Source organism: Phocoena sinus, chromosome 17 (genome assembly GCF_008692025.1).
Source record: "Phocoena sinus isolate mPhoSin1 chromosome 17, mPhoSin1.pri, whole genome shotgun sequence".
Lineage (NCBI taxonomy): Eukaryota > Metazoa > Chordata > Mammalia > Artiodactyla > Phocoenidae > Phocoena > Phocoena sinus.
Genome location: NC_045779.1, coordinates 57,790,683 through 57,805,224, shown reverse-complemented (window position 1 = coordinate 57,805,224; position 14,542 = coordinate 57,790,683). Strand labels below are relative to the sequence as shown.

The 14,542-nt window shown below is 39.4% G+C and overlaps 1 protein-coding gene across 2 annotated transcripts in view; it reads left to right on the top strand.

Moving 5' to 3' along the window:
* Positions 1 to 2,039: 2,039 nt before the first annotated feature.
* RAD21 (RAD21 cohesin complex component) overlaps positions 2,040 to 14,542 on the top strand; it is a 28,310-nt gene continuing 15,807 nt past the window's right edge. For both annotated transcript variants that reach the window (XM_032609846.1, XM_032609845.1), the window contains exons 1-3: positions 2,040 to 2,225; positions 9,191 to 9,365; positions 14,293 to 14,422. In XM_032609846.1, coding sequence (XP_032465737.1) covers positions 9,222 to 9,365; positions 14,293 to 14,422 — 274 coding nt within the window. In that variant the 5' untranslated portion in view covers positions 2,040 to 2,225; positions 9,191 to 9,221. The remainder of the gene's footprint in view (positions 2,226 to 9,190; positions 9,366 to 14,292; positions 14,423 to 14,542) is intronic.

Sequence of the window (14,542 nt, the reverse complement as noted above, 5' to 3'; positions counted from 1 at the left end):
AAATTATTTCGAAGTGTTGAATTAAATCGTTCACTGGCAGAAATTGAATTTTTCTGTTGTAAAGAGTTTGTTAATGAGTGAGTCTGTGTTTTTGTTTGTTTGGTTGGTTGGGTTTTTGTTTCTTTGTTTTTGGGGGGTGGGTTTTGTTTTTGTTTTTTGGAGATGATGACACAATTGCCAGAGTTGAGTTTATGAAAAGCCACACCAGCAGGAAGGATTTAAATGTTTTAAACATTTAATCTCTATTGGTTGAGGGAAATCACAATGAAAATAATAAAAGTGCTTGCACCCCTTCCCTACTTAGCTTGGGATTTCAACAACTATCCTTAATGGCAGCCTCTTAAAGTACCCATTAAAAAAACAAAGGGGGCTTCCCTGGTGGCACAGTGGTTGAGAGTTCGCCTGCCGATGCAGGGGACACGGGTTGGTGCCCCGGTCCGGGAAGATCCCACATGCCGCTGAGCGGCTGGGCCCGTGAGCCATGGCCGCTGAGCCTGCGCGTCCGGAGCCTGTGCTCTGCAACGGGAGAGGCCACAACAGTGAGAGGCCCGCGTACCGCAAAAAAAAAAAAAAAAAAAAAAAAACACAAAGAAAAGAAAAGAACAAATAAACAAACAAAAAATTGCCCAATTAAAATAGGATAGTCACTTGATGAAGCTTTGAGTTCCAGCTGCCATGACCACTTGGCTAATGGACTCCAGCCTGTGAGTTAAACCCTGCCCCAAGCAAAAATCAGGTGACACAGAATAAGTGGAGCACAAGGCTGCCCACTTTCTTATCCACCTGTTGCTACAACATAGGAAGGTTAAAAGTGAGCTGTGTTGTATAGTGTTAAAACCCTCGAAGGGTCCAGGGCAGTTGAAAAACTAGCATACACCTGGGCTGGATTAAAACTGCTAGGTGTCCACATCAAACGATGGTAATCTTATCCTCTACTCTGGCTAGGAGCATTTTGTCTAGCTCGGGGTGCCATTCTTTAGGGAAAAAACAAAATTTATAGGGGAGAACAATTGTGATAATGACAATGAAGATAGTAATAAAAATGACTTAGATTACTTGTAACATGCCATGCACCATTCCAAATGCTTCTACACGTATTCATGAATCCTCACAACAATCCTCAGGTGAGAAACCGAAAGCACAGAGAGGCTGTTACTCATGGTCATAAAGGCAGAAATTGGCAGGGCCGTTTTGTAAAGCCCTTAAGTTTGGGGCGGGATGGGGACCTTTTTTTTTTTTTTACATTAGTAGTGTTATCCTAAATATCAATAATACAGAGGATCAGGGAAGACTCTCTTGTGGAAGTGACTTTTGAGCTAAGAGTGTAAGATTAAGAATTAGACAAAAGGAGACGGGATGGAAATGCAAGACTATTCTAAGCACAGAGGACAGTGAGTGCAAAACTCTTGAGCTCTCTTGGTTTGATGACTGGAGCACAGTGAGGAAGAGAGGGGCAAGAGGGGCAGGAGACAGGGGCTGGATCATTGTATCAAATTAAGTACTTTGGGTAATAGCACATAGGCAGATACTATCTCACTACATCGTCATTATATCCCAGACCCTAGCTATCTTAGTATGTGGTTCAGAGAAGACCGTCTATAAATATAGGTTGACTGAATGAATGAACCCCTACATTTTAGAGAACTTATTTAAGGGATTTATGTTACATTTGTTGCTACAGAACCATTTAAATGAATTTTTATGTAAGGGGCACACAAAACTACACAAAGGCAGGTTTTTTTCCCTTTAAAACAAGCCCAAGAATAAAGTTACATCCAATCAGCGCTTCCTTGGCAAGCACTGCGCGCGCGCCGCTTGCCAGTTCCGCGACGCTAGAAGACCCTCTAGCAAGAGAATCACCTTTGCGCTTGCTCAGTTCGGGACTGCTCAACCAGAAGGCGGGTTCCAAAGAAAAGGAAATGGTCGCTGCGCCTGCGTTGCTCCTTCTGGGTCTTAGGCTGGCTGCGCAGGCGCACAGGTACCATTTTGACCGTAAACATCCTGCCGATTTGAACCGAGGATTTGGGCGGCAGGAAGAGCCGCGGCGTAACGGCAGCCATCTTGTTTGTTTAAGTGAATCGGGAAGGAGGCGGCGGCCGTGGCGGCGGCGGGAGCAGCTCCGAAGCTACAACTCACAAGGGCTCCCCCCCTTTCCCCGCCCCCTCCCCCGACCCTTTTCCCCTCCCCAGGCCACCCAGCCCGCCCAACTCCCGGCGGAGAACAAGGTAAGATAGTCGGCCGACCCCTTCTTTTCCTCCGGCTCTCTTCCCCCCACCCGTTCCGTGCCGTCTTGCCGTCGGGGAGCCGGACTCCGGAGGAGGGGCGGGGGGGAGGGCGAGGGAGACGTCGGCACTGCCTGCGCCCCGCGTCGGGGCAGTGCTGCCACCCTCCGAGCTCCCGAACCGCTGCGCCGCCGCCCAGGCCCCTTGCCCAGGTGCCCACCCTCGGCCGGGACCCGCGCAGCCTGGGCCCGCATCATTGTCTATTGGGTAACAAATGGTTCAGGTTTCTTCCAAGGCCAAAGAAGCAGTTACTCGGTCGGTCTCTCGGGGAGACGCGGCTCTGGGCACCGGAGGGCGAGGAGGAGGTTTGAACGAGCGCGCTCTGGGCACCGGGCCGCCTACTCTTCGGGTGAAAATGGCTGTCTGGGAAGACGCGGGAGACGGCGGCGGCGGCGGCGGGCTGGCCGCCCGCGACGCCAGCTCCGAGGGGTCGCAGCCATCCGCCGAGCGTGGGTGCGGGGGTGGGAGACACGCGGGCCCTGCCATCGCGGCCACGGTGGGGCCGGAGGACGGGGCGGGCCCCTCGCCAGGGACCAGTGCTGCTCCCCCTTCCCCGTTTTTTGTTTTTTTTTTTTTTAATGGAAAATGGTTACGCTGGAGATATCAAATATTGGCTAGACCCATAGAAAACGCGATCAAGGGAAGTTGCCTCTGATTCTTAGGAAATTAGCATAATTGGTTTCCTCCCTGGCTTTCCTAGCGATTGAGGATATTGAGTGTTGTATTTGGTGCGGGGGGGGGGGGGGGCGTTTCTGACAAATGCCTGGTGTCTCCTTCCTCGCTGAGAAAGGCTTTGAGAATGATCTGCTGTGATAGTGTGGGGTGACACTGTCGAGCTGTGCTGCTGCCAGACTTAGCGGCCTTCTTCAAATTTGAAAGAGGGAAACGCTGGAGTGTTTGGCCACCTTACGATTTGTTAGGCTTTCAGTGTTCAAAAACGCGCTTGAGTTTTTAAGGGTTTCTGGTAAAGGCTACTGTTCATCGGCTTCCCTTTGCAAGCGAAAATTAACATCTGCTCTCCATATATTGTTTAGAATGATCATTGAATTCTAGAAACAAATTCCCATTTTCTTCCAACGAATGTAAATGCCAGGGATCTGTGTGGTTGTGCGGAATGTTGAAGACAGGCTGGAGAAGCTTTCCTAAGTTGTAGAGTCATTAAATTACTTTGTTTCATGTTGGAAGCAACTAATCAATTACTTTTAAAAAGACATTGATGAGGATGTATGCCATACCCAATGATTAAATTATTACCAGTTTGTAGATGAGGTGACAGCAGTGCATAACTCAGCGGACATAATACCTTTTTGTATACAAGTCAGAATTACATTGATAGAGCATAGCTTTTACCTTTCTTGTGTTTATAGAGGCAATGCATTAGTACAATCTAGGATTAACTTTTCTTAAGGATGAGCATTTTTTTCCTGGTGAGTTCCTATTTATTGGAACATAAAGATTCTCAGAAGTTTTATCTTTATGGTTTGGTACAAAGGGAAATTTCTAATATCAGAAATAAAGATTTTGTGGGTTTTGTTTAAATGTTGTGATGTCAGAATTGTTAGGCATGATCATGATAGCTGGTATGTGCTCTGTGGGAGATTTTTTTTCCAAAGTAACTATTTGTGTCTATAGTGGCATTGTGTTGGGTATGATGTTCTGTTTAATTCTCATAATACTGTTCGGGAAACATCCCCATTTTATAGATGAGAAGGCTAAGACTCAGATGTTAATTCACTTTTAACCCTTACAAAACAACTGTGGAGGGAGCTGAGTTTGAACCAAGGACTGTCCGATTGTAAAACTCTTCTTCAAAGAACATTAGTATCAAAAGGGAGGGGAGCTCTAGGGTGCAGGGTTGGAAATACCTTCTGTCCCTGAGACACTCCCCAAGCACCCCCAGAGAGATGGTTCCATTCTTATCTGAGTTCGATGTTGATGTTTTCTAAGGTTAGTTATCACTGAATTTCCACCTTCCAGTTTTTTATAGTTAGGGAAAGTGAACTACACAGATTAAGCAGCTTAACATGCTAGTTACTGGCAAAGCACTCCCAAAATAATTGTTTTTACTTTGAATAGATGACGTTTGTGTATGCCATAAGTTACACAAGAAAAAAAGTCCAACAGTACAGAAGGGTAGTCCTCACTTTCTCACTGGACACAGGTTCCAAAGGTGACCGGTGTCATCAGTTTTGTTTGCACTCCATAGATATTTTTGGCTCATGCAAGTGCATGTTTGTATACATGTATAGAGAGAGCTCTCTTTTATCATTGTTTAAGAGTGCATGGGAATTCTATTGTATGATTGTATTAATTTGCTAAAAGTCACTTATTAAGGACTAGGTAGGTTATTTCTGATACTTTGCTATTAAAAGTCATGCTGGCAAGGCAACATAGTGTTTAGTTAGACTTGTGGGCTCTGAAGTTCAAGTTCCACTCACATTAAATGCTGGTGACCTTTGCCACATTCCTCATCCTCTCCTTTTCTCCTTTTCCTGGTTTGTAAAATGGGCCAGTATTTATCTTCTAAGACTATCACGAAGAGGATGGACACATAAAATACTTAGAGCTTAGTAAGTTTTTTTTTTATTGTTATTATACATCCTCAAATATACTTTTGGTTTATTACTGGAAGTGCAGTTTCTTGCTGGAAAGTATGAGATGTTGCCACATTGCCCTTCAAAGAGGTCATACCAATTTATGCAGCCAGTATCCTGCCCTGCTTTTTAACAGATGAGTGAAATATTATAATGATTTAACATCATTGTAGAATCATGAGCTATAATTTGACTTTGGTTTTTTAGAAACATCTTAAAGAAATCGCCATTTTTGCGTTCCTGAATATGTTCTAAATTATCAGTCTGTCATTTCACATCAGATTTAAATTACTTTTTAGGATCAATTTTTAAAAGTTGTTTGCTGCTTTAGAAAAAAATTGAGCAATCATGAAATTGGTAAGCTGTGCTTTTTGACCAAGTGCAGACTTTCTGCTAAGATCTTTTGTAAAGAATTAGCAAAATTTAGAATCTTTAAAACTTTCAACCAATCTTCTTTAAAGATTGGTTAAAGGTTTGGTATTACTAAGGGAAAAAAATGGTTTAAAAGGCAACAATGATTACACTTTATTATTTAGGTTCAAGCCAATAGTTGACCCACTGCTGTACATCAGGCTTCCTTTAGTTATTAAGGTGATTTCCTCTTGCTAATTGTTTCCCAGATTAATTTTAGCACCACTCCGCTTTAGTTACTCCCCATCCAATGCCAAGAAAGCATCCGTTTAGGAATCTCTGCCTGGGCATAGCTGGGATATTTTAGGCATGGTACTCTTGACTAGCAGCTGAAGTGCTGGCCATGAACTGCTGACACCTGTTGAGACGTGCCAGTGTCAATTTCTAAAATTTCCAGAATTTTTTACATGTATCAATTATGAGATCACTTGGTGTATTTCATTTCCTTGTTCATTAAACACTTATTTAGTAGTTGACACGCAGCAGGGAGTATTCTAGGAGCCAAATAGTAAGAGTTTTTTTTACTTATTTGGAACATGACTATCTTCTATAGTGATACTTGGAGCTTATTGTGTATGACAGTGATTGTATTTCTGAGAACATAGAGCTATATTGGATTTCTACAAAATCCTGTAGATTATATTTATAATGCTGTAGAGGCAGCTTAATTTTTATGCTAACAAACTTTAAGGCTTGAAGTAGAAGCGCTGCAACATAGGAGGCTCTCTTTGATTATAGGAAGCAAATTTTGATCTGCTCAGTGGAATAGAAGGTGCACTTGAGGTGTTGTTATTTAATGCTTTTACCTTAGAGCATTTGATCCGAATTCTTCCTAGTTTAGTATTCCTTAGTTCTTTTCTTAACTCCACATTTGAGAGAAAAAGTTCACATCATTAGGCAGTTGATGAAGCCTATTTTATTTTTTTCTTCAGAGAAAATTTTCCTAGTGTGAATTAATGATCCCCTGGAAGCATCTGGTTCAGAGATTGAAAATTCCATTAAGTGATGGAAACTGGAGATGAGGCAAACCTGACTGAATTACTCTTGCACCACCCTCCCAAACTTTTTTTTTTTGTGTGTGGTGCGTGGGCCTCTCCCGTTGCGGAGCACAGGCTCTGGACGTGCAGGCTCAGCGGCCATGGCTCACGGGCCCAGCCGCTCTGCGGCATGTGGGATCTTCCCGGACCGGGGCCCGAACCCGTGTCCCCTGCATCGGCAGGTGGACTCTCAACCACTGCACCACCAGGGAAGCCCTCTCCCAAACATTTTTGACAGGCATAAAATCTCTTGCCTGGGATACATTAACTAATATGTATGTATTTTCTGTACCTTATTGGAAAGAATGAGTATAGTTTTTAATTGAAAGTACAGTAAGCAAACTTCTTGTTTAAAATTTACAGTCCCTTTGTAAAAACATGAAAATTCAAGTTAACTTACTCTGGGTCTTTTTTCTTAAGCTAATTCAAAAGAAATTGTGCATTCCCAATAGCAGTGTATGAGAAATGGCAGCGTCTCTGTATCCCCACCAGCATTTGCTTCCTGTTGCCATTATGTTTTATTTTAGCTCCTATAAGAGGTGTGCAGTGATATCTTATTGGGTCTTAATTTGCATTTTCCTAATGACTAGTGATGCTGAACATCTTTCTTGTTTTTAATTTGCCATTGCTATATTCTCTTCCTTGAAATGTCCTTTTTTCTTTTTTTTGCCCATTTCTAGTTGGATTTTTTTTTTTTTCAACTCTTTTAGTTTTGAGAGTTCTTTATATATTCTGGATCCAGGTCCTTTTCAGATATGTGGTTTGCAAGTATTTTTTCCCATCTTCTGTCTTGTCTTTGCATCCTCAGTGGGCTCCTTCATGTTAGGTTCTTTTCCTTTATAGGACATGTTTTTGGTACAATGTCTAAAAATTCTTACCAAGCTTTAGATATCAAAGGTGTTCCTTTGTGGTTTTCTCCTTAAAATTTTATAGTTTTACATTTAAGTCTGTGATTTATTTTGACTTAATTTTTATATAATGTGTGAGGTTTGGGTTGAGGTCTTTTTTTTTTTTTGGCCTATGGGTGATGTCTGATCACTCAAGCGCCATTTGTCAAAGACTAAAAGACTACCTTCCTTCTTTGAATTGCTTCTGCATCTTTGTGAAAAATCAGTTGGACTTAATTGTGTGGATCTATTTCTGGGTTCTCTGCTCCATTGATCTGTGATTGATCTGTGTATCTTTCTCTTCACACAGTATTGACTGTTGTAGCTATATAAGTCTTAAAATTGGGTAGACTGATTCTTCCCACTTTATTTTTCTTTTTCAAAATACTTTTAGCTATTCTGGGTCTTTTGCCTTCCCTTACGAGTTTTAGAAAAATCTTGTCAGTAGCTATTAAAAAACCTCATTAGAGTTTTGATAGGAGCAGTGTTAAAAGTTTCTTTAAAAGCTAAAGGAACACTTATCATGCTGTCCAATAACACCACAGAACATTTGTCTTGGAAAAATGAAAAATTAACATTCACCAAGTCTGTGTACACTAATATTTACAGTAGCTTTATTTGAAATAGCCAAAAACTGGAAACAACCGAATGTCCTTCAATAGGTAAATGGCTAAGCAAATTGTGGTACTATAACCACCCCCATGGAATGCTGCTCAGCAATGAAAGGGAACATACTGTTAAGACATGCAACAAACACTTGGATGAATTTGTATCATGATGCTGAATCCAAGAAGCTGTTCCCAAAAGTCACATACTGTATGATTCCGTTTATATAACATTCTCAAAATGATAAAATTTGAGTAAAGAACAGAGCGGTGGTTGCCAGGACTTAGGAATGGTAGGGAGCAAGGGATAGGTGTGACATAAATTTTAAAGTTTTTAAATTTTAATTAGTTTTCATGTGTTTTGGGTGTGCTTGAGTTTCTTTCTGTAAAAGCATGACTTACCTTTTTTTAGTGTTACGGACATTTCAGAAAAAATTCAGTTGGCAAAATAGATTTTCTAAAGTTTTCTGTGGAAAAGGGAAAATACATGATATAAAGGAAATTATCTTTTTACACCGTTCACATGCTCTCCAAGCTGGAGTTTTGCAGGCTGCCTTTTTTTTTCTTAGGTATTAATACATTAGGTTACTAAAAGGAAAATAAAAGAATAACATACTTGTGTTTCTACTAAGACTATTTCAGTCATGAGTTAAATTGTATACTGTATCATTGTCCTGAATTTAGTAATCAAGTGCTTTCCAGATTCCTGAGTTGAGAAAACTATACAATGCTTCATCTTTTTAACGCTCAGCTTTTGAAAACTGCTTACCTGTAAAATGGGGCCAACCCACTTACTTATCTGCTTGGTGAAATATGAAATGCTTGTCATGAGGTAGCAATTATGATATAATGCATTTAGCTAAGAATCTCAGTTTTTAATGGGGTTCTAAACATGGAAATTTCCTCATTGATTAATATCTGTGCCTGAGTGTTTTTCTTCTTGGACATTCTTTTCTTGTCATGAAGAATATATTTTCTGGCTTTTGGCCAGAAGCAGACTTATTTTTACAATTAGTAATCAGGATAGGAATGGAATTAACACTTGATGGAACTTCAAAAAGAAGAGTTTTCTGAAGACAGTTTTTACTTAAAGGAAAAAAACCAAACTAGCACTTTTAAGATGACAATAGGGCATGGAAGTGACCTGACTTGTCCCCTTTCCTTTCAGCTTAGCATTTGGGGGGATCTTTTCTTACCTTCTCAAAATTAAACAATAGATTGTTTTTTTATATGCATACTATACTTCACTCAAGCCTTTCATAGTTTTCATATTTAGAAGAATAGGAGACTTTTATTTTCAGGTTTCTTGTATGTCTTGATAAATAATTCAGTTCTCATGTGGTGTTGTTTGCATTAACTTTTTGTCCCCTTCAGGTTTCCTCCTGTTTCATAGTCAACCAGAACAATGTTCTACGCACATTTTGTCCTCAGTAAAAGAGGGCCTCTGGCCAAAATTTGGCTAGCGGCCCACTGGGATAAGAAGCTAACCAAAGCCCATGTGTTTGAGTGTAATTTAGAGAGCAGTGTGGAGAGTATCATCTCACCGAAGGTATGTTTGATGTTGATATTTTTATTCACTTTGTTGATTGTTCATTGATGTGTGAAATAGAATTCTATAAAAACAGCTTCTTAGGTAGGCACCGATGTATATTGGAGGTAAAGAAAATCCATAGCCAGAGTTTCAATTTGATACTCTTCTCTTTAAAAATTCTGTTGAGTACACAGATATCTTCATTTGCCTCTTTCAATGGCAGATAAGCATGGTCGGGCAGTACCCAAATATTTTATATTTAACTTTCTAGATGTTTTTTATACTAAATATGTGTATAGGTATTCCTGATTGAGGAATTTACAAAGTTTTCAAAATAAGGACCCACTAATTAGAAAATGTTGCAGGGGCCAGATCTAACTATTGATACTTTATCCACGTAGCAAATAGTATCCAGAACACTTGCTCCACCTCAGCCTCCCAGGCCTACTTGCTGTTTCTTGAAGATACCAGAACTTTTCCCCATCTAGAACTTTTGTACTTGGCCATCTTTCCCTAAATATTTAATTACTGTGTTCCCCTAGAATGGAAGCCTCATGAATGTCCTTACCTTATCTGCCTTGCTTACTACTCTGTTTCTAGAGGAGATTTTATTGATATCCTCTGAAACTTCTGAAGCAGTGGTTTCCACCCTTGTATTTCACAAATAGTATGACTTAATATGTGTTTTTTGTGTTGCCAAGGAAATACCATTCAAACAAACAGTCACAATTATAGCTACTAACATCATGAGCATTTCATTGAGGAACAGACAGGATGACTTTAAAAATGTATGAAGGGCTAATCTCAAAATAAAGGTATAGTCCTTGAATATAATTTTTATATATTCACATACACACACATACCACATCTGTGTTTTAAAGGTCCTTTCCTGGGCTTTGTATTTATGCATATGCATACACACATACATGTACCAGTTTTCCTATTTTGAAAGCATTCCAGATTGCAGCTCCCTGGATCAGCCTTGGGAGCTCCTCTTAGAATTAACAGTTTGGACAATGCTGGTATAGTGTGTTAAATAAGAGTAGTTCTTTACTGCTGAAGGAGCAAGGGGATCCCAGGAATAAAGGTGGGATGTAGCAGAGACTTGTTCAGAAAAGTTTTCTGGGAAAATAAATGTTTCACAGGAGAGAAGTGAAAGTTTGTATTTGGAATTAGAGTAAATTATAAAATTTCTATCTGTGTATGGAAATTCAACTGGTTTTAGAGTTATAGTGTAGAATTTATTGGTGTTAAAGATGTTTCTATTATGTTATTTCTAAGACAATACTAATTAGAAGACTTTACAAACGGGAAAATAAGTGACCTGTAGTTGTACCACCTAGAGAAATCTTTAGTATTTTGCTATGTCTTCTAGACTTTTATGGGTGCATGTGTTATACATGTAATTTTTCTCCTTTTTTATGCATGTATAAAAAACCTGCACTGTAAGTTTTGTAACAGGACTGCATTCGGGAAAAGCTCTGTTCATAACTCTGCCATCATTTTTAATGGTTGCATTGTACATTGTCATAGTCTTTTACCCACAGAACTTAAATACACAAAAAAACCCAGAAACACAACTTGACCAAAATTGAAGTGAGGTCATTTGTGTTTTCATAAATTCACTGTAGAAATACTAATGTGTATGGTTATGGGGAGCTGCTGCAGACACTCTTGGGAATGTTGTAATAAACGGCATGTGCACTGCATTACCTTTATAATATTCAAAAAGCTCTGAATTCCAAAACACATTTGGCCCCTAGGACTTCATATAAAGGATTATGGACCTGAAATTTATCATTTTGATTGTGTATGATTTGTTTGACCAGCTTCTTTTGGGAGGGAGGGAAATAATCCATATTTTTTCCAAATTTTTTGAATTTAATTCCTCTGGTCTGTATAATGCAACCATTAAAAATTATGATAATGCCCTGAACAGAGCTTTTCCGGGCTGCAGGCTCATTACAAAACAATATAATACAGTTTTTTGTGTACACATGCACACAAAAAGAAAAATTGTGTTTATGCATATATAAAAGCCTAGAAGGCATATTAAAATATTACTAAAGGTTTCTCTAGGTGGTAGGATTACAAGTTTTTGTTTTCTTCTTTTTAAAAAACAGCCATTTAGTAACTGTTACTTGTAAAATCTTTTGTTCTCTGTCTTTCCTTAATGTTGATGTTTAGGAATATAATCATTGGAGCAGGTGATATACTTATTTTAAGATTTCTGATGTGCATTAACAGTTGTTCTGTGGGGAAATTGCACCAGTGTGCACTGCTGGTCGAATTGTTTGAGATGATATTTTCTTTTTATAGGTCTGCTTACTCAGTTAGGTGAATGGAGAAAGGAGAAATTGAACTCTTTTCTTGAAATTGATATGTGTGGCTAATCTTTAACATCCATAAGCAAGTATTGAGGGTGATTTGGCTTAAAAGGATAACAAACTTTTTCATAATATGTGCAGAGTACTTTGTACCCCATTAGGGACACTACAACTTTAAAAACCATCTCTAAGTGTGTTTTTATTTGATTGATTGATTTTGTTTTATTGTGATAGAATATATCACAATAGATATCTCCACAGGGTGAGCTGACCTGAAAATTTCTAATGTCTGCTTTTGTTGTGCAGTTCTTGTGGTGAAATGTTGGTTTAGTCGTTTAGAACAAGTGGCAGGCAAATTGCTCCTTGCAGCTGCATGCGTTCTCTCTCCCCCCTTCCCCTCTCAGTCTCTGGTTGGAACAGCCCCTCTTAAATCCCTGCAGATCAGAGTTTTCCTTGGATGTATAGCCTGTGTTCTTGATTATACCTCCACTCTTAACATGAGCTAGTTCAACAGCAAAAATGCCACACCTCATTTTACCTATTCCGGGACTGAACTCTGAACCAAACTAATCCAGAAAGAAAGACTTAGCCCAAACACCACCTTTTTATTTAATGAGGTGACTACTTTATTATCTGCGTTTTTAAGAAATTTACTTTGAGGTAACATTGATTTATAACATTATATAGGTTTTATATTTCTACTTCTGTATACCCCACAGTGTGCTCACCACCAAAAATTTAGTTTTCATCCATTACCATACAGTTGATCCCCTTTAGCCATTTTGCCTTTCCCCCATACCCTTCTCCTAAGGTAACCACTACTCTCTTCTCTGTATCTCCATGTTTTTGTTTAAACACCACCTTTTTTTTTTTTTTATGCGTTACGCGGGCCTCTCACTGTTGTGGCCTCTCCCGTTGCGGAGGACAGGCTCCGGACGCGCAGGCTCAGCGGCCATGGCTCACGGGCCCAGCCGCTCCGCGGCATGTGGGATCTTCCCAGACCGGGGCACGAACCCGTGTCCCCTGCATCGGCAGGCAGACTCTCAACCACTGCGCCACCAGGGAAGCCCTAAACACCACCTTTTAAAAGTTGCTAATTCTGGACAAGATAATGGCATGCCAAGATTGGGGTTTTTTTCCCTCCTTTTTTCTTAGGTGAAGGTGCAGTCAGCAGTAATTTGAAATTTCCTAAGACTACACCATAAAGGGAGATTCTCATTTTCCATTATGAGCAGTATTTTAATTGGGTATTATTTTTCATATCAGGGATTCATCATCAGATAAGTCCTAGATTTAGTTATAAATTTATTATAGTTTCAGATACTTAAGAATTTATAACAGTAAATTTATAATTTATGCTGTTATGAGATGTGACCATAAATATAGAGCCTGAGTTATTGTAAATAGGATTCTAGACTGCTATAGAGAATACCCATATTAAATAAAACAACACATTGTATTTGTAAGTTATAAGTAACATAGTGTACTAAGCATAATTTAATTTAAACTTTAAGCAAATATTTAACAGCTTTCTTTGCTACTTAAAAATTTGATGTTTTTATGGTGTTATCTGGAAAACAATCTGGTAAAGTTGAGCTCATGTTTTCTTGTTCTTAAAAAAAAAAAATTCTTATTATAACCAGAGGAATTTTGAATCATTCTATTTAGATTGGGTATTTACTTCTCTCATTCTTTTCCAACTACTCTGTCTCATCCCACACACTGGATCCCCCTAAGCACTGATCAAGATCTACCTTGATAAAATACAGGCTGAGGAATGTATTTTCTTGTGAAGAAAGATGGATACCATTATCCTTTATCAGTTAGTATGCTTTCCAGTCAGGTAATAAAAACTCAGTGAAAAGTGGCTTAAACAATAAGGAAATTAACAGTCTTATTTAACTAGAAGTTTAGAAGTAGGAAGATCTAGGTTCAGCAGTTCAAAGATGTCATCCAAGGACTCACCTTTCTTAGTTTAGTGGCTTCTTGTCCTCATGCAGACGGCCTTGCAGTTACGGGGGTACTGCAGGCAGCTACAGGCCCCACCTACTCACAGTGCAGGAAGGGGAGAAGGAAGGGAGGGGTGTTCGTTGTTTTGTTTTGTTTTAATTGGGAAAATCTTTCTCAGAAATTCTCTGACCTACTTGACACTTCTCGTTGGCTGAACTGGGTTACATGCCCGCTCAAAAACAAGCACCAACAGAGAAGAATGAGACAGTCATCCTTCAAGACTGGGGACATTTCACTTCCCAAATAAAATCAGAGTTCAGTTAGCCAGCAAGGAGCAATGACTCTAGATTGGCAACCAAAAGTGCCACATACTTCTTAATGTGCTAATGACAGCAGTTCATGGATTGCCTTAATACTTGCTTCATAGCTACCTTCACATCTATATTCATTCATGAATTTCTGCCAGTCTTTTCTTTGGGTATACTCAGGAAATTTACAGGTAAAGGCAGTGAGAAATAAAATATACATGATTGTGAGGTAACTTCAGATGAATGGTTAAAAGTATGGAGAGATATAAATTGCCTATGAATTGCACAACATACAAGCTTTGAAGTAGTCTCTAAATCCAGAAAATTAACTTTATAAATTAGAGTAATGTTAATTCACAGGTGAAGATGGCACTCCGAACGTCAGGACATCTCTTACTGGGAGTAGTTCGAATCTATCACAGAAAAGCCAAATATCTCCTGGCAGACTGTAATGAAGCATTCATTAAGATAAAGATGGCTTTTCGGCCAGGTATTGTTGACTTTTTTGTTTTGTTTTTAACTTTGGAGTTAATCACGTTTAGTTTAAAAACTGCTAAGCAGATATGCTAGATGAGCGTAGTTTGTTTTAATTGCAGTACAGGGAACCCCT